Here is a 23,663-nt window from a genome sequence, read left to right on the forward strand (position 1 = left end):
GACAGTGGATCCCCTTGACGCAACTCCCGAGATGGTTGAAATTTGCGACCTGAATTCCCATTAATAATAACAACAAAATCCACTAATCTAACACATTCACCAACAAGTTATTTCAAAATCCGTGAAAACCTATCCTTACCACCACAACCTCTAAAAAAATATCACTCGATTCGATTATACACCTTACTCATATCCAGTTTGATCCCAACTCCAATTTTCTTCTTGTTTTCCTTAATTTGAGAAAATGGAAAACTTTGTGAGCGGTGAGAATATTATCCTGAATTTATTGTCCATTTACAAAAGCAATTTGCATTAGAGAAATCAAATCATGTAACAAAGGCCTAAGTAGATTGGCAAGAACTTTAGATAACACCTTGTATGAGTAGTTGCATCGACTGATTTGCCTGGACTAATCAACCTCCTCTGGATTCTGGATTTATGGTACCAATACTATGAGTGGAATTAACTTTCCTGGGGCTGGACACTCCATTTATGAAATCCTAAGTCATTCCTCAAACTTCCTCAGAAATAATAACCCAATAAGACTGATAAATCATTCATTGAAAACCATCTAACCATGGTGCCTTTAAGCCTCCCATTTGAAAGAATGTCTCCTTAATCTCTTGACCTGTAATCTGGCATAGGAGACTATAGTTCATCTCAGTTCTAACAGATAGCTCAATGCATTCAAAAATTACTCCCCAGTCCCAAGGCCCCTTGGTAGTAAAAAGGCTTGCGATGTGATCTTCCACAATACCTAGGTGCGTTTGTGTAAAGGACTATCTCTGATTTGACTAGCTTCAGAGGCTAAGCTGGACTAACTTAGAATAGACTAAATTGAACTAATTTAGTGAAGCATTTGATGTAACATTGGACTAAAAACAAGATTATCAAGGAACTTTAAAATTATATTTATTATTTAATCTATATCAATAAAAATTTATTATTAATTCTATTTTTTTTCTTTTGTTTGTGGACCCTCCTCTTTCTCTCGAGAAATATCAATCCTCTTTACCAGAATCAACCCAATTCAGACACACAAATCTCTTTTCCTTCATGAACCACGCTTTCATGGAATTCCCATCTGCAGAGAATTCCCATTGGCAGAAAATCACATTTCAAAATCCCCAATTCCTACTAATGCCATTCCATTTTCTTTCGTTCTCTCTCTTAACTTTTTCACCAACCAAACACCTTGAAAATTCCCAATAACTAACTACTCACCTTATATGTCACATAGATTGAGATCATAGTTGGCTAAATTTTTGCGACGGAACACAGCTTGTGGGAGAATCAGCGGAAGCGAGTGTTTGGCAAGGGAGAAAATTTAGGACGTTTGTGAGGTTGAGAAAGCGATGTGTGTGTGATCTGGGATAGCCAATGAGCCATCTTTGGCATGTTTGGGTCAACACAGATGGCGGAAAACCCCAAATTGGGGCTGGGTTTGAGGGACAGTGGAGATCGGCGAGAGTTGTCTCTGATTTGGTCACTGAAGAAGGTGACCGCAGTTGCTAATCATGTAGACTGGGCCGCTGCTTGCAGACGAGGGAGATGGGACTAACAATCCCGTTGTTATTGGAGGGTCTCTCTAATACCTCCTATTGAGGGACTTAGTCGAGGAGTCCTCCTTTATCCTATTATTAAACTTAGTTATGCTTATAACAAACACATGCTTACACTAATATCTAACTCAATTCAGTCCAGTAAAACTTAACGAGGCCAAACAATCGCGCGCGTAATGTCCTCACTGCATTTAGATCCTCTTTGTTTTGTGGTTTCTTCCTTTGTGGTTGGTGGGCCCATTCCCAGTTTATTAAGAGGTAAAGAAGGCATTTTCGAAGGAAAGGGAAGAAAAATAACACTATTTATCAAATATAGCAAAAAATTAACTCTTAATTTAAAAAATATCACTTTTTATAAAAACTTTCAAATATATCCAAAATTTCACTTAAATATACACAAATACCCTCAAATTTAACAATTACATAAATTAAGGGCTTTTTAGCTTTTGTCACCTCAAGCTCTGGTCCAACTTCACCTTTACTTCTACACTCCACTACCACAACCCTATCCCCTTCGACCCCCTCATCACCGACATTGAGCGTTGCCGTGGATACCACAAGTGGGAGCAACAACATAATTTCAATCATGTCTTCAAAGCCTTTTTTCTTACTAATATCATTTTTAGTTTTAAATATAAAAACAGTTTTTAAAGTTAATCCACATGTCGTTATATGATTGTATTTGTGAGACTCACGTGGCACCACATTATCACACTAATAGAGCAATTGACAGATTTTTCACGAAAAAACTAAAATGATCATGATGGACAAATTCAAAGAAAGACTAAAATGATTAACGATAAACAAATTCAAGAACACTACTACTGATTATCATTAATTGTTAAAGACCAGATAAAGGAGTTATGTCAATATCACGAATCATTTTGGCTAAAAATATTTTAATTTATTTGATTGTTAAATTTGAGGGTATTTATGTGTATTTAGGTGAAATTTTGAATATATTTAAATTTTTTTATAAAAAGTGATGTTTTTAAAATTAAAAGTTAATTTTTAGCTATATTTGATAAATTCTTGAAAAGTAAAACCCTTGTTCGGATTCAGTTGCTGATAAACCCAAGTGGGTAAGGTTGTGTGATACAAGCCTCAAACTCAGAGAGCGGAGCCGGCCATGGCTATCCTCGCTCTCCCACTAGTCATCTCCTTTCTCAAGCCCCACGCTTCCCGCCTCCGCCTCCTACGCCCCGGCAACCCCAATAATCCTACCTGTCTCTACAACCCACTCTGCCACCGCCACTGCCGCCGCTTCACGAAAACCACCGTCTCCGCAGTTAGTACCTCCGCGGTTCCACAGCACGACTCGTCCACAAACCCCAATGATGAGCCCCGGAAAGCCTCCGTCCTTACTTTCCAGCAAGCCATTCAGCGGCTCCAGGTCTCACTCTTCAGTCCAAAGTCGTTTCCTTTTCACTCTGTGTTGCCAATTGCTTGTTATTTGCTTGATTAATTTTGTTGGGTAATCTCAGTTTTCATGCTTTGATATTCCATTGATTGCATTGTCGTTTTCTACTTTGTAGGAATATTGGGCTTCAGTTGGATGTGCCATAATGCAATGCAGCAACACAGAGGTAATGATTAGTGCTTAACTTTTTCACTTGGGTTTACTTATAAGGTTATGCTTTGTTTAATTCTTTCCCTTTTAGTTGTTGCTTTATTTGGAGAAATGTGTTTTTCTGTGCTGAATTATAGCCTCTGATCCGCAAAGTGCACCTTTCGCCCTACTGTATGTTCAAAATTGTGTTTTGCGTGTTGTTCTTTATCAAATTGGACTGAAAAGTAATTTTTCCCTTTTTTTGTTTTGATAAGTAAAAAACTCGTGATTAAGAAGAAGAAAGGTTCGCCAGGTGGACGGGGAATGCTGCAAAACTTAATGGGCAAAATAAGCACATATTTCTCTTATAGTTGTTTAGGTGGTTTGAGGCACTAAGCATCTTAGTTTTTGTCTGGCTATCCCAAATTTATGCCTAGTTACATATTTTTCTTACTGTGGCTTTGGTTATTGATCAGGTTGGAGCTGGGACTATGAATCCCTTGACATTCTTAAGGGTTCTTGGTCCAGAACCATGGAATGTTGCGTAAGTATGCGTAAGTTTGTAAATTACTACAGTAACATATATTCGGAGGACTACGGTATTGATTTCCCTGATGTGTGGGGTTATCTGGTCATAGTCATATTTATTACATTGCCGTAAGTTTCCTTTACCAACTTGGCCTTATAGAGTGTTACCTACCCACCCATATAAACCCTATCAGTTCTTATGTGGGATTCTTGTTCTTAACCTTCTCCACAACTCAAACACTTTATGCCCTCATTGTGGTTGGAGCGTCTGTCTACCCACCCCATCAGCGGGGGATCAGTTATCTATGTGGACCCTCTGTATAGACGATTTGTGCGATATTGGATAAGGAACTAGTCCTGTCGTGATCTTAATATCACCGGTTGTGAGCTTACTGTGCTACCTAAAGTACGAACCAAAGTGATAGGTGTCTACCCACCCTTATGAATCCTATATCGAATCTGTTGTGTCAATGGCTAGACTCCATGAGTGATAGGTGTCCCCTTCTCCGATGTGGGATTCTCTTCACATCCATCTTGGCTTATATTGAGCCAACCTTTTACACCAATGAAATCCACTTCCTATCTGATGTGGAATTCTTCTTTATGACATTTATTCTTCTTTTTTTTCATTTTTGTAATTATTACCACATAGAGCAGCTGGTCCTTCAAGTTTTTCGTTTAACTGCCAATGTGGACTTCTTGATAATAGGTATGTGGAGCCTAGCATCCGACCAGATGATAGTCGTTATGGGGAAAATCCAAACAGGCTCCAGAGACACACTCAATTTCAGGTTAAGTTTGCTCTTTCTTTTCTTTTCTTTTTTTTTTTATTTTTTATTTATTTATTTATTTATTTTTTCCCCCAAGCAAGTTAATGCAATTTTGGATGACACTTGGTTCTACTCTTTTTTGGTACAATTCTTTCATATTACCTGTTGTCATGGACAGTTCCTTTTCATTTATCTATCTCAGGTTATATTGAAGCCTGATCCTGGAAACTCACAAGACCTTTTCATCCGCAGCTTATCAGCTTTAGGTAGTCAATAAAAATCTTTTTCTTTGAACCATTCAAACAAACCATAAATGCGTATGTGTATTGTGACTCTGTTCAAGTAACGGAAAGTGGCCTTGCAAATTGTGTGTGCATCACTTAAGTGTTTTCACACATATCTACCTGAATACATTGTATGCGTGTTCATATCTCTTACCGTACAATTCAAGCTTCAATTCCGGGTGGATAGCCAACAAATTATTTAATATGCTTAATGCTCAGAAAATAAATAAGCACCATAGGAATCCATGCTTATACACATAGTTCATATATATTATTTTAGGTTGGCCATTGCATACACGCCTTAACTTGGCTTGTGCACCCTAGAACCTTTTATTAATGTTTTTACTTTCAAGGAAAAGGTAAACAAAAAGAGAAAATACTAGTCTTGGATCCGATAAAGAATTGGAACTGATCTTTATCATGGATCAAAATAAGAAAGAGGACTCTTACGTTGTTTGGTATGCTACTCATCAGGTCATGGGGTTTAAGTAAATTTTCCATTTCCAAGGGAAACTGGAAGAAAAAGAATTATTGGGCGGTGTGTAATTCATTGTTAAGATGTGCAGATCTTACTTACAGAAAAAAGCAAAGAATAGAAAGATTTCATCCATATAACAAAATTTATAGCACTTGTTCCTGTAACTTCAGCCATTTAACTTTGCCATTATCATTTTATGTTTGTATGCTTTGTAGGGATTGATGTCCGTGCACATGATATACGATTTGTGGAGGACAACTGGGAGAGTCCGGTAGTATTCTGTTAATTGGTGCTCAATCAGTTTTTCCTGTTAATTTTATGCAGTTTTTCTTTGAGCCTCTGGGTGAGATGCAATGTAATACGTTGGTTAGATTTCCTTTCAATTGGCTGATATGCTATATACTTACTGATCATTAATGCTTTTAGGTGCTAGGAGCTTGGGGTTTGGGTTGGGAAATCTGGATGGATGGAATGGAGATTACACAGTTCACCTACTTTCAGCAGGTTTCTTATTTTACGTCAAATTGAAATATCATACACAGAATGTAGATTCAGTTTTTTTTACTCTCTCTCTCTCTCTCTACAGGCTGGAAGTCTTCCCGTATCACCAGTATCGGTGGAAATCACTTATGGTCTAGAGCGTATCCTCATGCTGCTTCAGGTCAATTTATATGTCTGATATTCTGCTTCTTTCTTTGTTCTTCTGTCCACTTAAGTTTTCCTTGACTAATTTGCAGGGAGTTGATCATTTTAAGAAAATTCAGTATGCTGATGGAATTACATACGGAGAGCTATTCTTGGAGAATGAGTAATGAACTACTTGAACTACTGATTACGATCTCTTCTGTTGACATATACATATAATCTTTTTCCCTGTGGAAGAGTGTGTTAGATTGATAAGGATCCCAAGAATTTATATTTGTACTGCACAGTATTTTGAGTTGGAGATTCAGTAATGTTATGAATATGATACTATTCTTCTTCTTTGTTCATCTTATTTCTCATTTTCTAGTAAGAATGTAAAATAATATACGTTGTATTTCTCTTCAGGAAGGAAATGAGTGCATATTATCTAGAGAATGCTGAGGTGCATCATCTTCAGAAACACTTTGATCTTTTCGAGGAGGAAGCTCGTTCATTGCTTGCTTCAGGCCTCGCAATTCCTGCGTATGACATGCTTTGTTACTTTGTCTTATTTTTGGAATTGTAACTAATGAGTTTTTGGTTCACATTTCTTTACATTTCCCCTATTACTTTCTAGGTATGATCAGCTTCTGAAAACATCACATTCCTTCAATATCTTAGACTCTAGAGGCTTTGTTGGGGTAACAGAGCGTGCTCGTTACTTTGGTCGTATGCGTAGGTAAGATTTCTTTCCTGATAGCAAAGAAATTTGCTTGAAAACTTGTAGAACAGTTTGTGTAGTCAAAATCAACGCTGGAAACTTTTCTCTGCTGTGGAATAGTCTTGGGGAGTATAGTTAGAAAAGAACAAAGCCAAGCCATTTTTTCTTTGTTCAATAATATACATCTCGGTATATTTATGTGAGAGTAGTGAGTACACACCCAGATTTGTTGAACCTAAATTGTTTTTTGGATTAATGTAGAAAAGTTGTAGAAAATATTATAGGTCACTGGTGAAATTCGGTAGAGTACAAAGCATTGCTATTTTAATTACCTATTGGCTGCTATATATTGTAAACACAATCAGTCAATGAATATCAAGAAATTCTAATAAAAATGACCTGGTTTGACAAAAAATTGAGTATTACGCCAACATCAATTAGGAGAATATATTGGGGGCTTTGTCATATGGGTGTAGGTGAAGAAGGAGGGCCCTTGGGACTTGGCAACCATGAAAGGTCTGCTGGGCAATTTGTTTTTTTTTTGCTGGGCTCTTGGACGGTGAAAGATGAAGGGATAAACATACAATAAAATCATAATCATCCTCATTAAATGAATTGGCACCATTCATTACAATTTGATCTATTTGAACGGCCAAGATAAAGGCTCCATATGAGCAGGGGCGAAGCCAGAAATTAACTAAGAGGGGGCACCTTAAAAATGTTGAGTTTTTTTTTGTGAGAAATGGAGCTAATGTTTACAAATGTTGAAAAAATTAGTTATAAAATACCTAATTTTGTGACTCTATTCCCCAATTTTGTGCCTATGCTTATTACTTCTCTTTGTTTCTTAAAAATACTTTTATCAGTTTAGCTCGTCAGTGTGCACAACTTTGGTTAAAGACCAGGGAGTCCCTTGGATATCCGTTAGGCGCAATTTCTGAAACTGTTAGTCTTGTATGTCCTCAAGAGCTTGTGGAGGCAGCGGTTAAAAAGGTCAGCTTTTGTATATTGGAATTTGCAAGCTTATCCGGAATGGTTTTACTTTATTTTGTTTTCAATTAAATTCTGTTTCTTTAAGAATAAAATTGGTTTTGACCAATAAAGAAATACAAAAATTTGGTTGAATTGAGGTTTTCAGAATTGCTACGTGTTCACCATTTCAGATGTTTAGGTTTATGTCAATTTGTTATACATATGATTATTTCTTATTATTTAGTGTGCTTTTTTGTTTGTTGACTTATGTCCCAGGTGCATGATGATTCAAGGTTATTTGTTCTTGAAATTGGAACTGAAGAGATGCCACCACAAGATGTTGTCGATGCCAGCCAGCAAGTACAATTAATTTCATATGATCATTTTTTTTACATGCATTTTGTCCTTTTTGAAATTCCATGAGCATTTTGAAAGTTATGTGCCTTTTCCATTTGTGTTCTTTCTCTGATTGTGTTCAGCTGATCATTGCAGCTGAAAGATTTAACCGCTCAGTTACTAGCAAAGCAAAGACTGAGCCATGGTGAGATACAAGCTTTCGGCACACCTCGCAGACTGGTGGTAAGATTAGAAATTTTGTCTGTGTATGCATTGGCAATTTATAGATTTATTCCTCTACTCAAACATTTTAATTTCGAAGATGAATTTTTCTCATTCCATTAGGTTTATCACTATAATTGGCTGATCAAGATATCCATTTCTTCTATTCTGTTTCTTCCTTTTTCATTTTAAAGTGTTTAGATATTTTTAGTAGCCATATTCAGTTCACCCTTTTGTTGTGTTGAACTTCCATTGCATAATTCAGGCTTATCTTTCTTTGATATACTTACACAGTTTTATGGTTGGATATGTCTGGGCCCCTTTCTTCCTTTTTGCTGGGTTGAAATTTCTCGTTCTCAGGATGTCCATTTCTTCTATTATATCTCATTTTCTTTTTGAGTTTTAGATAGTTTTAGTGGCTTGTTTTATCATTTTGTATGTGTTGAACTTCCGTTACATAATTTAAGTTTCTCCTTTTCTTCAATATCAGTTATGATGGTTCTCTTTCTTCCTTTTCCTTTATGAAATTTCCAATTCAAGCCTTTATTTTATTTCATTGAGATTGCAAATGTTTTGACTTGTCATGTTACACACCTTAGATGCACTGTTTTATATAATTACGACATATTTATGCACGACTTGGAACTTAAATGAAGTACGTTGGGATTAGAGAATTTGTGGACGTAGTCTTATGATCTTGCTTTGAATATTTACTTTTGCATTCTAGGTTTCTGTCGAGAATCTCTGCACTAAACAAATTGAGAATGAGGTTGAGGTTCGAGGACCTCCTGTTTCAAAAGCTTATGATGATCAGGGAAATCCTACAAAGGTGATACCTGAGTTTCCATTTCCTTTCTTTCCTGTATGGCCTCTCCTTGAAGGCTTGTGGGCCTTCTCCATTATACCTATTTGGTTTATCATGCTTATTGATGTCATTACTTTTTCATATTAACGTAGTATAAGGATTGCCCATGTCATTAATTGTTATATTATAATGGATATACAAAGGTATTTAGTGTTGAACCTGCTATTTCATGTCAGGCTGCTGAGGGTTTCTGCCGGAGATACTCTGCACCATTGAACTTGTTATATAGAAAGTCTGATGGTGAGACCTGGGCTGATTCACACTTTAGATGTGTTTTGAACCTCGTATTTCATGATTTAGATTTTGTTGCTGCTTTGTTCTAGTTGCAAACACTCATTAGGAGCTTGTTTCTCACTTTTCAGGGAAAACAGAGTATGTCTATGCTCGAGTAACAGAGTCTGCCCGACTTGCTGTCGAGGTTCAAATTCTCATCTTTTCCTGTTTGCTAGAAGAATTGAATTTTCAGATTTCTCATCTTTATTTATTTATTTCCTGTGGAAATTTCATCTGTACTTCAGTAGAAGCTGATGCCCTTTTAAAATGCTTATGTTGCTGTTCTGTGTGCTTATTGAAGTCATAAAACTGAAAGTGTTGACCTTTTCAAATTTATTAGCTAGTATATCATTGGTAAGTTTGTTCAGTCAACTATTTGCATATGATGACAAAAGGAATAAGAAAAAACTCAAGGGTAGGAGAACATCTTTGGTTTTTTATTTGAATTGGATGGGATCGTTGCATTATTATTATTGTTGTTTTGTTAGTATCATCATTCTTCATCTTATTATTACTATTGTTGTTATTGTTAATATATTTTCATTTAGACAGATCACATAAATAACTCTAAAGCATGTTTGGATATCTTTGTCTTGTATGTCATCCTGTATGTTGGTATGCAAGTTAATATGAGCAAAAAATTTGTGAACCCAACTAGTTGAATGCTATTTATGATTGTTATTCTTATGAATTAAACTGTTGTCCGTGAATGAATATGATTGCAAATGCCTCTGTAAGTACATATGAACCCAATTGTTGGAGAAAGTTAATATGAACTGAAAACTTGTTCCGTGGTTTCCCCTTCTATGGACTTGATGGCTAGTTACTTTGGCTGCTGGTTTAATTGCACTGGGGGTGGACCTCTGGTTCACTCTGTTTCCTAATGAAAAAAGTTGTCTATACAGTTTCATTGCAATAAAAGTGTTTTTTTAATTCTCTCTTGATTAGGTTTTGTCTGAGGATTTTCCCAATATGATTGCTAGACTTTCATTTCCAAAGTCAATGCGCTGGAACTCTCAGGTATATTGTATTTTAATTTTATGTTATATCTATGTGGACACATACTGGGCTGTGGCTGAGGTGGAGAACTAGCCCTACCCACCCTGCCTCGTTGCCATCAGTATAAGTGTACTTTCATGTTGTCGTGCGTGAACATACCTGTACTTGTGTTTTCATTTATTCATCTATACTATTATAGAAAGCCCCTTCTGTGCCTGCACATTCTCCTATATTAAGACCCCATCTCAACACTAAAGAAACATTATTATATCAGGACATTATGTCTTTTGATATAATTTCAGAAATTGTACAGTGCTCCATTGTCCCACCTGAACACACTAGCCTAAAACTCCTGACTTTGCTTACCTTGTTTCTTTTTATTATTGCCACGAAGAGGAGCAAGCTAATATCCTCAGAGCACTTGTAAGAGTATCGTTTAGCTAATGTGTTATTTTTGTGTTTCTTGCATTGTATCTAGGTTATGTTTAGCAGACCTATTCGTTGGATTTTGGCACTCCATGGAGATGTAGTAGTGCCCTTTACTTTTGCTGAAGTTTTGAGGTAATAAGGGTTACGTGCATATCTCTGAAATCTGATTGTGTAGTTGAGTTGTAATTTACATGGCTTGCTGAGCTGGACTTGTTTTGGGTTACTTGAGGGAGAATGATCCCATAGCTCTTGAGTGGAAGTCCTTAACTCATTTGAGTTCATTTATCCCATAAATTATCTCTGTTGCTAACTTGCTACTCACTAACCCATGTTAGTGGCCACATCAATGGCGTGATCAACAACTCCTCTTTCTAACCCAAAATGCATGACCATTCTCCTTTTTATTGTTTAAAGAATAATTCACTAAATGTGTTTCAGTTCTCGGATTAATACATTGCACTTGGTGGCATATTATACCCGCCTCAAGCTTTAATTTGGTTGTACAACTTAGGTCTCAATTGGGAATTTGGGAGTTAAATAGTACTGCATGTCAATGCTCACAATGATGAAACAATTATTTATTATGTGCTATAGCAATTCACGATGACATTGATCCAGTCACCGAAGGTTTTGTTTTTTACCACCAGTTATGTTATTAATTGATTTTCTATCCAGTTTCTAGCTAATAATATGTTCGCCAGATGTGTATATTTACAGGTGTCAAGATGTGGTCTTGATAAGGTTGTTTTGGAAGATTCGTGTGGTAGTGTTGAAAATTATTCTTTATGTTGGCATATGCATATCTACCAAGTTTTGTCATTGTCTCTCATATATGCTATTTTGATAAGTCCTCTTTGATATCAGCCAGTGCTCATTTTCTTTTCCTTTGAATTTGTGCATCTTACTGAAAAAATAATTAATAATCCCAAATTTACATTGTGCATTGTCGTACCATTGTTATTTGTTGTTGATATAACCGTGAACTTAATTATTTGGTTGTTCTATTACTCTTTTAATTTTTTTTTTTTTTGCAGTGGAAACCTGTCACATGGTCTCCGTAACACGCCTGCATCTACTGTCATGGTATGTGTTGTCTCTCTCTCTCTCTCTCTCTCTCTCATGCGCTCTCTCTATATGTAAATATAAATATAAAATGAGAGAGCATAAAGGTCCTTAGAGCTTGCTAGTGATCTTCTGACGATGCTAAGCTGCACAAGTATTGTCACAGGTTGATAGTGCTGAATCTTATGCTGGTATAATGAGGAAGGCTGGGATCAATATTGAAATTGAGGTATCAATATCATATTGCAATCTGATAACTTTCTTCTTAGGAATAGCTCTTTCACATGGAATGATTAGACCTTATTAATAGTGACTGCTTACTTAAACAAGTACTCTACTCGCAGGAACGTAAGAAAACAGTATTGGAGGGGTCTAATGCATTAGCCAGAAGTGTAAACGGACGAGTGTTTATTCAGGAGGGCTTACTTAATGAGGTTGGTAAATTGTTGTCTGTGGTTGGCAGTGCCAACGATAAACATGTTTTTAACCATTTTCCAACAAATTATGATAGGTTGTAAATCTTGTTGAGGCACCTGTTCCGGTCCTTGGGGAGTTTAAAAGGTCCTTCTTAGAGCTTCCTAGTGATCTTCTGACTATGGTAAGCTGTTTAATCTTTGTAGACTATCAAGAAGTCCTTGTGAAGCTTAACTATATTTTGAAAGGGTAAACTAGGTATGGTTGGGATGCTTCCCATTGGGAAGGCTATTCCAAGTAAGGTGGAATTGCCTAGAAAATAGCAATGGCATCTGGGTCAATTAGATACTTGGCTGTGAAAATTTGTCCCAGTACTGATGCGATTCTTTCAGAATTGGATAGAATCTATTGTTGTTTTGTTCTTTCTAATGGTTAGTTTTCCAATATCTAAATGGCAGGGATGATGTAAGATTTTTCTGTCATTTTTTTTAGAATTGTTTGTTTTTATTTACTATATTATGAGGTATCCCTGCAGGTTATGCAGAAGCATCAGAAGTATTTTGCCGTGAAAGATGAAAATGGAAGGCTGCTGCCATATTTCATTGCTGTGAGACATGCTTTCCAGTCATATATGACTCTTGACCTAATATTTTGCTTTATGGTGGCAGTTAATATATTCATATTTTGTTTTGCTGACGTGAGACCCTTTTTATAGGTGGCAAATGGAGCAATTGATGAGATTGTGGTCAAAAAAGGAAATGAGGCTGTACTGAGGTAAGCATGCATCTTGCTAATTCTTTTGTATTCCTTGTGCACTGGAAAGTTCATGATCTGCTGGATTTGCATTTTCTAATTGCTATTTTGGCGGACAAGTAAAGAAACCATGAGATATTTGTTCAGTGAAATGGTTTTAAAAATCTCTCTAGTGTGTTTCGTTGTACATATGCTAGCGCTCTCATACCTGGTTTTGCACATTTGTCACATTTGTCACATTTTTCTCCTTTGAAAAGCAAATAATGGGTGTAGTGGAGATGAGAATGCTTCGTTGGATGTGTGGGCACACGAGAAAGGATAAGATTAGGAATGAGGATATCTGAGGTAAAGTAGGAGTAGCCGAAATTGAAGGAAAGATGAGAGAAAATCGGTTACGGTGGTTTGGACATGTGAAACGAAGGCCTACTAACGCTCCGGTTAGAAGATGCGATTACGGGACAGAGGTTCAGGGCCGAAGGGGTAGAGGAAGACCTAGGAACACTTTGGAGGAGGCTCTAAGAAAAGACTTAAGAGTACTTGGATCTAACGGAAGACATGACACAGAACCGAGTGCAATAGCGTTCTAGGATTCATATAGCCGACCCCACTTAGTGGGAAAAGGCTTTGTTGTTGTTGAAAAGAAAATAATAAGTTTTAAGCCAAAGAAAAATATCATAGGATAGATAGCCTGTTGTTGTAAAGCCATTATGCTCCCAAGATTAATTTTCATATAATGGGTGATATGGAATTTTAAGCTTAGGAGAAAAGTTCATGAGCTAATTGGCGTAACATGACACTGAACCTGTGTCTATATATGTTTGTTTCCAGTTATGTACTCTTTTCTTTTTCCCATTTCTGATATTCAGTGGCCACTGTTACCAAATATTAAATAGTGCAGGAGGGTAGATTTGCATAAAATCTTGTTCTCGAACACTTTTTTCTGATGGGGCTGCTCTCTGCTCTCTGGATTACATGCTGGCAGATTCTCTTCTTCAATTCAAGTTCTCTGGCTTTTATTAATCTTGAAAAGTGTCTGAGCATTTCACTGTCTATGCAGAGCTCGCTATGAAGATGCTAAGTTCTTCTATGAAATGGATACACGGAAAAGGTTTTCAGAATTTAGAATTCAACTGAAAGGGATTCTTTTCCATGTAAGCCTTTTATTTTGTCTTATTTAAGAAGAGATTATCTTACCTTTTCATATTGATAAGAAAAAAAGAATGAGATGGTTATCAAAACTTAATGTTAGCGCAATAAAGAACAATTAGACAGTTTCAATATTTTATTTTATAAAGGATTCCTGATAATAGCTCCTTTATTTTGACCATATTAATAGGAGAAGTTAGGAACAATGCTGGACAAGGTGCTGCGCATACAGAATACGGTTAACAAGCTAAGCTTGGCCCTTGGAATGGATGAAAATACGAACAAAGTTGTCCAGGATGCTGCATCACTCGCTATGGCAGATCTGGCTACAGCGGTTGTCACAGAGTTTACTTCCCTTTCAGGAGTAATGGCTCGTCATTACGCTCTTAGAGATGGCTATTCAGAGCAGGTTTGTCTTGGTGTTGGTTATATTTTTCCTGTGTATTTGTGCACTCGAGCTTCTTGTGGGAATTGACAATAATAGTACTCTCACTTCTTGCTCAGAAGTAACTGCTCCTTACCCCACCTTTTTGTTGATATGTTTCAGGTTGCAGAAGCTTTGTTTGAGATCACACTTCCGAGGTTTTCTGGAGATACGCTTCCTAAAACTGATGCAGGCATAGTTCTGTCTGTCGCTGACAGGTAATGCTGAGAACTGAATAGGTCCATTTTAGTTTGCGTTGAAGCATCGCAGTTTGTCAAATAGTCAACAGTACACACACGAATATATAGTACGAAGGGGGTGTATAATGCATGTTTATTTGCTTTTATTGGGGATAATTCTATGTGAAGACAGTTCACGTTTTTAATATGCTATGTCATTTTCCATCATGCTGCTTCCAGAAGAAAATTATCAAAATGAAAAACCCCAAAGAAGTTCGGGTTGTTTTGGTTTGACCTCTCTCATATATGCATAGAATAATCATTTTTGCAAATGTTATGGGTATGCCCTACCATATCCTTTCAGGCTAAGTTGCTGATTGCATGTCTATCTTTCATAGTGGAACTCTAGTTGCAAATCTCTTGACTTGATATGTCTTTTGCAGATTAGATAGTCTTGTCGGCTTATTTGCTGCTGGTTGTCAGCCCAGTTCTGCTAATGATGCATTTGGCCTGCGACGAATCTCATATGGTCTTGTAAGTTCCATGGTCATTCTGATGTTTTGAGGCTCAGCTAACTAAGATTAAACAAGTTCAAATTTGTTTCCTCTAGGTCCAGGTGTTGGTGGAAAAAGATAAGCATCTGGACTTACAACAAGCATTGGAACTTGCTGCAGATGTCCAACCCATTGAAGTAGATGCAAGTACTATAAATGATGTATGAACTAAACTTCTTAGTTATGCTTGGAAACTAGATTTTCTTTTTGGACACAATTAGCATTTCAAATTAAAATATAATGTCGACATGAAGTTCTGAAAGGAAGGGTAATGATGCAGAGAGGGTTATCATGAGTCATGATGTAACCTACCATCTAAAGGTTCCTTTAGAAATATTTAATTATATTAATGCTCTTGTTATCTTGTTTAAGTCAGTATGGGCATCAAGTGATGTTGATTGCATCTTTTTTCTTTGCCCCTCCACTCAGGCACATCAATTTGTTACACGGAGATTAGAACAATATCTGGTACGTATACATCTCCTGCATCCATCTGAATCCTGTTCTGTAATATTGTAGAGTAGAAAATATGGAAACAACCCCTAAACATGTCTTGTATTTTGGTTTTCTCCCGTTCATATGCTAGACTCTCCGAGTTTGCATGTTCATATGCTAGACTCTCCGAGTTTGCATGTTCATAAGCTACTCTCCAAGTTTGCATGTTCATATGCTACTCTGTCAGTATATTAGTTCTTTATTTTCTTCATTTATGTTCCAATATTAGATTTTGTATAATTCATGTATTATAGTTTAGCCTTATTATCTTTTCTTCTCATGGTATCTTTTTTGTTGTGTTACTTGTCTTATTCTTGATTTTATACACTCTGGTTACATTATGTTTACAGGTTGATAAGGGAATAAGTTCAGAAGTGGTTCGTTCTGTACTTGCAGAGCGTGCAAATTCACCTTGCCTCGCAGCAAGATCTGCCTGTAAAGTAAGTTGCTTGATTGTTACTGCTGATCCTGCTGCAAAGTGTTCTGTGAATATGTTGACAAGGCCGTTAGATTTCTCTGAGAAATAATTACTGGTTGTACTACCTTGAATTTGATGATGCTTGTAATATCATGACATCTAGATGCCTAAATCGTGAACCCATATTACTCGTGTTTTCTTTGGGCAGAACATTTTGACCAAAAAAGATGAATTATTTTCTGGTTCTATAAAAAAGGATATATTTTTATTCCTTTTCATGTTTTGTAGTATTTTTTTTTCCTCACTTTTACATCTTGAATCATGTAAATTCTTTATGGTGTATATGATTAACTGTAGATGGAAGCCTTGTCAAAAGGCGAGCTTTTCCAAAAGGTTGTTGAAGCATATTCTCGTCCTACAAGAATAGTTCGAGGGAAGGATGTGGATCCTCATATTGAGGTACTCTTTCTATGTAGTGAAGATTAATTTCTGTCTTTAGGACCTGAAATTGTCTGGTTGAATGGCTATTATGATTTCCGTACACTATTATTGCCTATCTTACTCTTATATCCTCACAACGCATGTAATAAACTTCTTAGGTGGATGAGGCAGCCTTTGAGACAGACGAAGAGAAAGCATTATGGAATTCTTTCTTGTCCGTTCAAAACAAAATATGTCATGGTATTTCTTTCTCCAAAAGATTTCCAATCTGTTTTAGAGTTGAATAACTTTGTTAGCATATTAAGTAACCTTGAACTCCTTCCTGGTGGCTCCTAGGTATTGAGGTTGATGAGTTTGTTGCAGTATCGTCGCAGCTACTACAACCCCTCGAGGATTTCTTTAATCATGTGTTTGTAATGGTGGTATGAATCCTCCTTTACCATTTGCTTGTACCACTTGCATCTTCACAGCTCGTACCTTGTACCTTGAACGTGTGTTTACTTGTATGTGTGTGTAAATTAGGATTAATTAGGCAAGTATCCCCCTTGAGGTTTAATACATTCTAACAAAAACCTTAGAACTTCCAAAACTTACAGTCCGACTCTAAGAGTCGTTAGATCAGGGAACTGAATATTAGACTCCTTGAGGCAGCTACGTCATTTGAAACTGCATTTTGATAATTCTCAAGTCCTAGTTCATTTTTATCGTCAATCGAGTTGAGACAAGAAAACAAAACTCAATTTGTCTTTTTGACATTACTTGTACACAGGAAGAAGAAAGAATTCGGAAGAACAGGCTTGCTTTGCTGAAGAAAGTTTCCGACCTTCCAAGAGGAGTAGCCGACCTGTCAATTTTGCCTGGATTTTGAGTTGTCTGTCTTTCTTCTTGTCATTTAATAGCGAAGGGACATCATTTTTTCGCTGAAGTGAAAAATACGAGGGAAAGAGAAGAGTCTCAAGGTTGTATTTGTCTTCCAATTTGTATGTTGATTTGCATATAATGTTATAGTTATCAGATATCAAGGCATGTTAAATACTTTTTTTTTTTTTTTTTTTTTTTTTTTTGTGTAAATTGGATGAGTAGGAAATTCATTGTAAAGAAGAGAAAATAGTTTTAGAATTCAAAACCATAAAAATATAATTCAATGTTTTGAGCCACTGTCATCGTTCTGGACATTATGAACGGGTTTAATTTGATCCGCGCTATATGTTTGGTTTTTCTTTCGATGATATTTGATAACCGTTTTTTTTATTTTTTATAATTATATATTTTTTCTTAGAGATGTAGGGAATATAAAAAGGAGAGACGAAGATCACTAATATGATATATATTACCACTGTCTTGAGTTCAGTCATCAATTTTCAAAAATTGAAAAGTTTTTTACTTAACGAGTTTTTAATTTTGAAAATAATAATTAAAATAAAATAATTATCAAACGATTAATATGAACAATATGCAAATTATTAATTGAAGGAGGCAGGCAAGAAAACGACATATCTCAGTCCTATCCATTTTTGCTAAAAATACAGAGAGACAACGACACCATTCACTTGTTGATTGAGTGGAGCCCACCGAATGCCTAATCCCAACGACATCAACGGCCCTGATTAATGATGCCACGTTGTTGCCACCGAGCATTGTGGATATACATGCTTCCTACATGCTTCCAAGTCATGTGCATTTATTAAAGAGTTTCGATGTTGCAAATTATTTGTAATTCAGTTAGTTTCTTTTGCTGTTTTTTGTGAGGGACGAAAGATTAAGTTTCTGTTCTATTATTTATTTCACCTTACATTTGTAATTCTTAGAGAAAAGAGAAAATAAAAAAATTAGACAAATTAATTGTTCGACCAAAAAAAAAAGTTAGATAAATTAATTGACAATGAATGATTTCATTCCAATTTGTCCATGCTATTTTTACCTTCTTTATTAGATGACGACTCTTAGTCGCTACTATACAATCGACTCTTCTGTTGCACAATTGGATTGTTGAAGATTGATTCTTCTCCAGATTTGTCCATTGTTCTACATATTCTTCTTAGCTAGATGCCGCATAATTTTATGTGGTGGTGCAACTTCAATTTGTGGTGATAAACAAATTGTTATGATTTAGATTTAATTAAGATTTGGTTGTTTCAGGGTTAGGTATGGGTTTTTAATACAATAATAAGACCTTTCATGAATGCTACTAAACTTCGAGCTTAAGTGACGTACTATGTTAGATTTTATTATTGTAAATTTTTGAATTAATGTTAAAATTTGTATCTTGTACACACGTCTACTTTGTTTTAGTGAATATCATTGATGTTTGTTAACAAAAATTGAAAATGAAATGTGTATCTTGGTTGGATGTATTAGGCGCCGCATGTGCATATAAACGAGACTAAATAATAATAAATTGAGCATTTCAGATTAGGTTCCCAGAGACACGCGTACTCTCACTCTATAAGTTCTTTACTCAATAACTGGTTGCGGCTAGGGTTTTTCTCTCTCCTTCTCTCTTTCTCTCTCCCTCTCTGACCCCTAAAGCCGCAATCTTTCAGATCTCTCTCCCCTTAGTCTCGATATTATCTTCGTCTCAGTACATCCATGGAGATATTGGTAAGGTAGGGTCTCTTTGTCGACTCTGACAGCAAGCATCTCGCGGATTTTAGGGTTTTTGTGGTGGGTTTATTGAAGAAATGGCGACCATGAACCCGTTTGATTTGTTGGGTGACGATGATGCCGAGGACCCGTCGCAGCTGATCGCAGCTCAGCAGCAGAAACTGGCTGCGGCGCCCAAGAAGGCGGTCCCGGCTCAGCCGGCCAAGGCAGGGGTTCAGGGTCAAGAGACCAAGCCGGCCAAGCTGCCTTCCAAGCCTGCACCTCCTGCTCAGGCTGGTGAGCTTCTGATTGTCGCTTTATATATAGTTCTTTAGTGAATGAGTTGTGTTCTTGTTTGTTTGGTTTTTGTGAGGTTTCTTGGCACTTTGTTTATCAACTGGAAGTGGTTGCAATGGTGAAGTTATGATTGGAAATGGTTTGCCTTCTGTTTCTGTTGGTTTTGGGTAATCTTGGATTCTTTCCTTTTTCTTCATTGAGATTTAAGTTTCCGGTTTCGTTTACGTCTTTGAATGTTCCATGAATTTTGAATGGTGGGTTTTTGTGGATTCTGTTAACTATGGATTGGATTGTTACTTGGTACATACGTTTATAGTCATAAGATTTTATACATTCACACCTACTCAAATGTATGTAATTGTGTATGTTTGCGCGCTTTTGTATACGTGTGTTGATAAAATACACCCATGTATATTTTATTAAATGCATAATGTACTTTCATTTAGGGATGCATCTTTTTCTCAGAAAAATGCACAAAAGACATCACTCAGAATGATACTTTTGTATGTATGTACACGCATAATTTAACAGTGGGCTACTTTGACTTTTGATTTTCTTCCTCAGAATGGTACTCGTTTTTGTTATGACTATGTATAGGAGTATTTTATTGTGTTTGCATTTATAAACACTTTTTGAATCAGGGAAATTTTTGTTTTATTTTCTTTTGTTCTCTTTCCCTGAAGCTTGGAAATTGTGGGAAATAATAATTTGGAAAGTTGTACTTCACATTGTTGCGATTTATTGATTTATGTAGAAATATACAAGATGAAACCTTTTCTGTGCCTATTATGACAATTTAAATTTGGTTGTATCATATACTTTTTCATGGGAACCAAGTTTCAGACTTTCAGTGATACTTTTTTGTGAAATTGCTTTCTGTTACTGTTTGTTTTAAGTAGTTGTTTCTTCTTGAGCAGTGAGGGATGCAAAGAATGAAGCTGGCCGCGGGGGAGGTCGTGGAGGTGGACGTGGATATGGTTATACCCGTGGGCGTGGTCGTGGTGGTGGTGATGGGGGTTACAATCGCGAATCAGCCAACTATGAGAATACATTCAGCAACAGTGGAGCTCCTGCTGGTCAAGGTGCTCATGAAGATGGTGATGAGAAGGAAAGGCATGGCTATGGCGGACCTCGTGGTCCTTACCGTGGTGGTCGCCGCGGTGGTTTCGGAAATGGGGAAGTTGGTGATGGGGAACGCTGCAGGGTATATGAACGCCGTAGTGGGACTGGACGCGGGTAAATGTTACTTTTAGCTTTCCATTCTATTACATTATATATTCATAAAGTTCTGAGGCTCAATGTATTTTAATTTTTTGTTTTGTTTGCAGAAGTGAAGTCAAACGCGAAGGTTCTGGTCGTGGCAACTGGGGAGCACAAGCTGATGAACTTTCTGAGTAAATGCACCTCTCTTGCAATCCAGTTGCATTATCACACTAAAATCCATTTTAATACCTAGTTTTATTTGGTTGAAATACATTTTAATTATGTTGGCGACCTTGATGTCTAGCATTATTTTTTTGTACATAGGGTGACCGAAGAAGTTGCTAATGTAACTGAAAAGAATTTAGGTGATGAGAAGCCTGTGGAAGAGGGAGATGCAGCAGATGGCAACAAGGATACCCCTGCTAATGAACCTGGAGAAAAAGAACCTGAGGATAAGGTGAGTGTCTTCTTTTTTATTTTGCATTTTTGTTGCAGCATCTCTCAATAGTTCTGCCTTTGTTTCCCTCCAGAATCAAAGCTATCTGAAATGTCTCACTGTGGGTTTATTTATTTTCTGTAGGGCGTCTAACATTAGTGCAAAGTAACAACTATTGGCTGTTGTAATCTTTAATGTAAATGCTGCAAAAATTGGTGTTATATGAGAATTTCATAATAGGAACCCAAATAAGTGTTTTTTTCTGTCTTGCTAAAGAAAATGTCTGATTAGTTTAATTTGTTTCTATGTTGAACTGTGAAAATTCTCCTTGTTTCCTTTGTGTGGAACATTTACTTTGTCTCGTCAATTATTTTGTTGAACAATCTTTTGTCCCTGTAGCTAGCTGCAGATTTTTATTAAATGCAGTCTTTTATCTGAAACCAGCTATGGTTGATGATTAGTTTGATGAACATAAAAATTTGTTATTAGATCTTTGTCTTGCCTTTTATTCAGTCAATAACTTAGTATGCTACTCTAGCCTTTCAGCTTTGTGTTTATCTGCGGTTTGTGATTTTTTATGGTTCTTGAATAGGAAATGACACTTGAAGAGTATGAGAAGGTGCTCGAGGAGAAGAGGAAGGCCCTTCAGGCACTTAAGACTACTGAGGAAAGAAAGGTTGATGCTAAGGAATTTGAATCATTCCAACAGCTATCAAACAAGAAGGCCAATGATGAAATCTTCATTAAATTGGTGAGATCCTCTAGTCCTTTGTAGGAGTATCTAAGGCCCCGTTCGTCTTGTGGAACTTAGCATCACGTAGTCCATTCCACTTGACCTTTTCTTCTTCATAGGGCTCGGACAAGGATAAGAAGAAAGATGCTGAGAAGGAAGAAAAATCCAAAAAGGTACTACTGCCTTTACCTTTCATGGGAGGCTCTCTCTATTTATTAATTTTATTCTCAATCCTGGTTACCTTCTATGCACTCTGGCTTCTAGGAAGACTAGTTTTCTTCACCACTTTTCTGTATCTGTATTTCTATTACACACTCATTGGGATTTTGTGGCCTTTGAATGTCTAAGGTGTACCAAATTCCTACCCAGGTATGACGCTATTGGATTTTCCCCCTCGATGTCTGCACTGCTGCTTTTTTTTTTTTTTTTTTAAACCCTTTTCAAATAGAACCCAGTCCTCGTATTTCTGTGTAGTTATGGTGGGTGCGTCTTATGGTTTAGTTGCAGGATGTGTATCCTGACCTACTGATCGGTTGCTTTTGACGAGATCACTCTCACATCATGCAGCACTTATCCCGTGTTGGAAAATGTTCTTTTTTGCATTTGTAGTTGAAGGGAACATGGGGCAACTCTATTCCTCTCCCATCCTTCACTGTCAGTTCACCCGAATAACTAACTAGTTAATGAATTATTCCCGGCAATTCCTTAGTCCCTTTAGCAATCATTGCACCAGATCTCTTGAATGCCATAACATGTTTGATCTCGTTGAACTATATGGGGTGGACAGACCACCATGATGTCTAACATTGATTTGATATGTTAGCTGGTATGGCTCAAAGAATTTTTTTGGTGATGTAGTCTCCAAATTTCCTGATACATTTGTTCTGCATGAAATTGTTTTTCCATTGACATGCCCTAGGTTGTGTTCTCTCTGGTCATTACGAGAACATCCATGTTTGTTATGTATGTGACACATGTGCTACTCTTTCAATTGATTTACTTTGTTTATACTGTCCTCCATGGATCACACTGAAATGCGGTTATCTTATTCTTTTGGCCCTAGTCTGTCAGCATCAATGAGTTCTTAAAGCCTGCTGAAGGGGAGAGATCCTACAACCCAGGTGGTCGTGGCCGTGGCCGTGGTCGTGGTTCCAGAGGAGGAGGGTTTAGCAGCAATTACTCGCATAGCAGTGCAGCAGCCCCATCCATTGAAGATCCTGGGCAGTTCCCTACCTTGGGCGGTAAGTGAGTTTCATAAGAACCCTACCTGCATTCTCAGTGGCATTCGATTTTTGGGTTCTTTCCGTTCATCTGAAGCAGGAAATTAGCTAGAATAATTGGGTTTCCTGTATTAATTTTTTTTTTAAAAGAAATTTAATGACTTAAAACTGTAAATTTCAATTTCATATGTCCCCATTAGTTTTTTTTTTTTTCTTTTTCTTTTTTAATTGTTGTGCAATGTGACTTGGTTTTATGACTTTGGGGCATGTGAACATCCTTGACCAGTTTTGCTTTCGAATAGATTGTATTGACTTGTCGTCTCTGGAATTGGCTATTATTTTTCCTACTTGGTAACCCAGAAATTGCGTTTTGCGTTATTCCGTTCTATTTTTGTAGTGGTGATGAGATATTTTAATCTGTATGGTCTGCAACAGTGCTCGGGAGATGAGCACTGTCACGGACCATTACACTAAGCTTGCATGCTAAGTTTGTTTGTTGTAGATGGCATGTACTTATCGCTATGATGTGTTAGTGGAAAATGCTGCTGTTGGATGTTATATGCTTATAATTTACATGTGATGTAGATTTAGGGTTCTGTATCGCTTGATTTAGGTTTTGGGTTTCAGAAAGAACGTACTGATATCTAAACTCGGTCGGGAGGATCAAATCTATCATCTTAATTCCGTGACATT

The 23,663-nt window shown here is 36.8% G+C and overlaps 2 protein-coding genes across 3 annotated transcripts; both read left to right on the plus strand.

Moving 5' to 3' along the window:
• Positions 1-2,588: 2,588 nt before the first annotated feature.
• Positions 2,589-17,655, plus strand: EDD1 (glycine-tRNA ligase). 2 transcript variants are annotated; one of them, XM_068474142.2, is made up of 36 exons: positions 2,589-2,955; positions 3,098-3,148; positions 3,588-3,665; positions 4,349-4,430; positions 4,612-4,675; positions 5,387-5,442; positions 5,598-5,675; positions 5,758-5,832; positions 5,909-5,979; positions 6,222-6,338; positions 6,433-6,534; positions 7,383-7,509; positions 7,765-7,848; positions 7,981-8,067; positions 8,774-8,875; positions 9,088-9,151; positions 9,274-9,329; positions 10,133-10,204; positions 10,662-10,744; positions 11,647-11,695; positions 11,841-11,903; positions 12,019-12,108; positions 12,186-12,272; positions 12,624-12,695; positions 12,804-12,862; positions 13,899-13,992; positions 14,178-14,396; positions 14,535-14,629; positions 15,034-15,124; positions 15,201-15,305; positions 15,574-15,612; positions 15,990-16,079; positions 16,415-16,516; positions 16,657-16,738; positions 16,835-16,920; positions 17,268-17,655. In XM_068474142.2, exons 3-36 carry the CDS (start codon positions 3,649-3,651, stop codon positions 17,364-17,366), a joined length of 2,859 nt encoding a protein of 952 aa, XP_068330243.2. In that variant the 5' UTR covers positions 2,589-2,955; positions 3,098-3,148; positions 3,588-3,648; the 3' UTR covers positions 17,367-17,655. The 2 variants fall into 2 exon arrangements, with proteins under 2 accessions (XP_068330243.2, XP_068330240.2); XM_068474139.2 differs by having other exon boundaries at positions 2,600-2,955; positions 3,588-3,655.
• A 1,063-nt stretch (positions 17,656-18,718) lies between these two features.
• On the plus strand, positions 18,719-23,333 carry LOC137733509 (RGG repeats nuclear RNA binding protein A). Its single transcript, XM_068472657.2, has 7 exons — positions 18,719-19,378; positions 20,296-20,614; positions 20,707-20,772; positions 20,906-21,038; positions 21,610-21,768; positions 21,870-21,923; positions 22,814-23,333. Exons 1-7 carry the CDS (start codon positions 19,180-19,182, stop codon positions 22,997-22,999), a joined length of 1,116 nt encoding a protein of 371 aa, XP_068328758.2. The 5' UTR covers positions 18,719-19,179; the 3' UTR covers positions 23,000-23,333.
• Positions 23,334-23,663: the final 330 nt, after the last annotated feature.

Source organism: Pyrus communis, chromosome 7 (genome assembly GCF_041283825.1).
Source record: "Pyrus communis isolate YQ-2024b chromosome 7, ASM4128382v1, whole genome shotgun sequence".
Lineage (NCBI taxonomy): Eukaryota > Viridiplantae > Streptophyta > Magnoliopsida > Rosales > Rosaceae > Pyrus > Pyrus communis.

Excerpts from the sequence above, each read along its gene's own strand:
- EDD1 (XM_068474139.2), top strand. The coding sequence starts at position 2,692 with ATGGCTATCCTCGCTCTCCCACTAGTCATCTCCTTTCTCAAGCCCCAC. Across the intron at positions 4,431-4,611 it reads AGAGACACACTCAATTTCAG|GTTATATTGAAGCCTGATCC; the intron begins GTTAAGTTTGCT and ends TATCTATCTCAG. Across the intron at positions 5,676-5,757 it reads AGTTCACCTACTTTCAGCAG|GCTGGAAGTCTTCCCGTATC; the intron begins GTTTCTTATTTT and ends CTCTCTCTACAG.
- LOC137733509 (XM_068472657.2), top strand. The coding sequence starts at position 19,180 with ATGGCGACCATGAACCCGTTTGATTTGTTGGGTGACGATGATGCCGAG. Across the intron at positions 20,773-20,905 it reads CAAGCTGATGAACTTTCTGA|GGTGACCGAAGAAGTTGCTA; the intron begins GTAAATGCACCT and ends TTTTGTACATAG. Across the intron at positions 21,924-22,813 it reads AGGAAGAAAAATCCAAAAAG|TCTGTCAGCATCAATGAGTT; the intron begins GTACTACTGCCT and ends TTTTGGCCCTAG.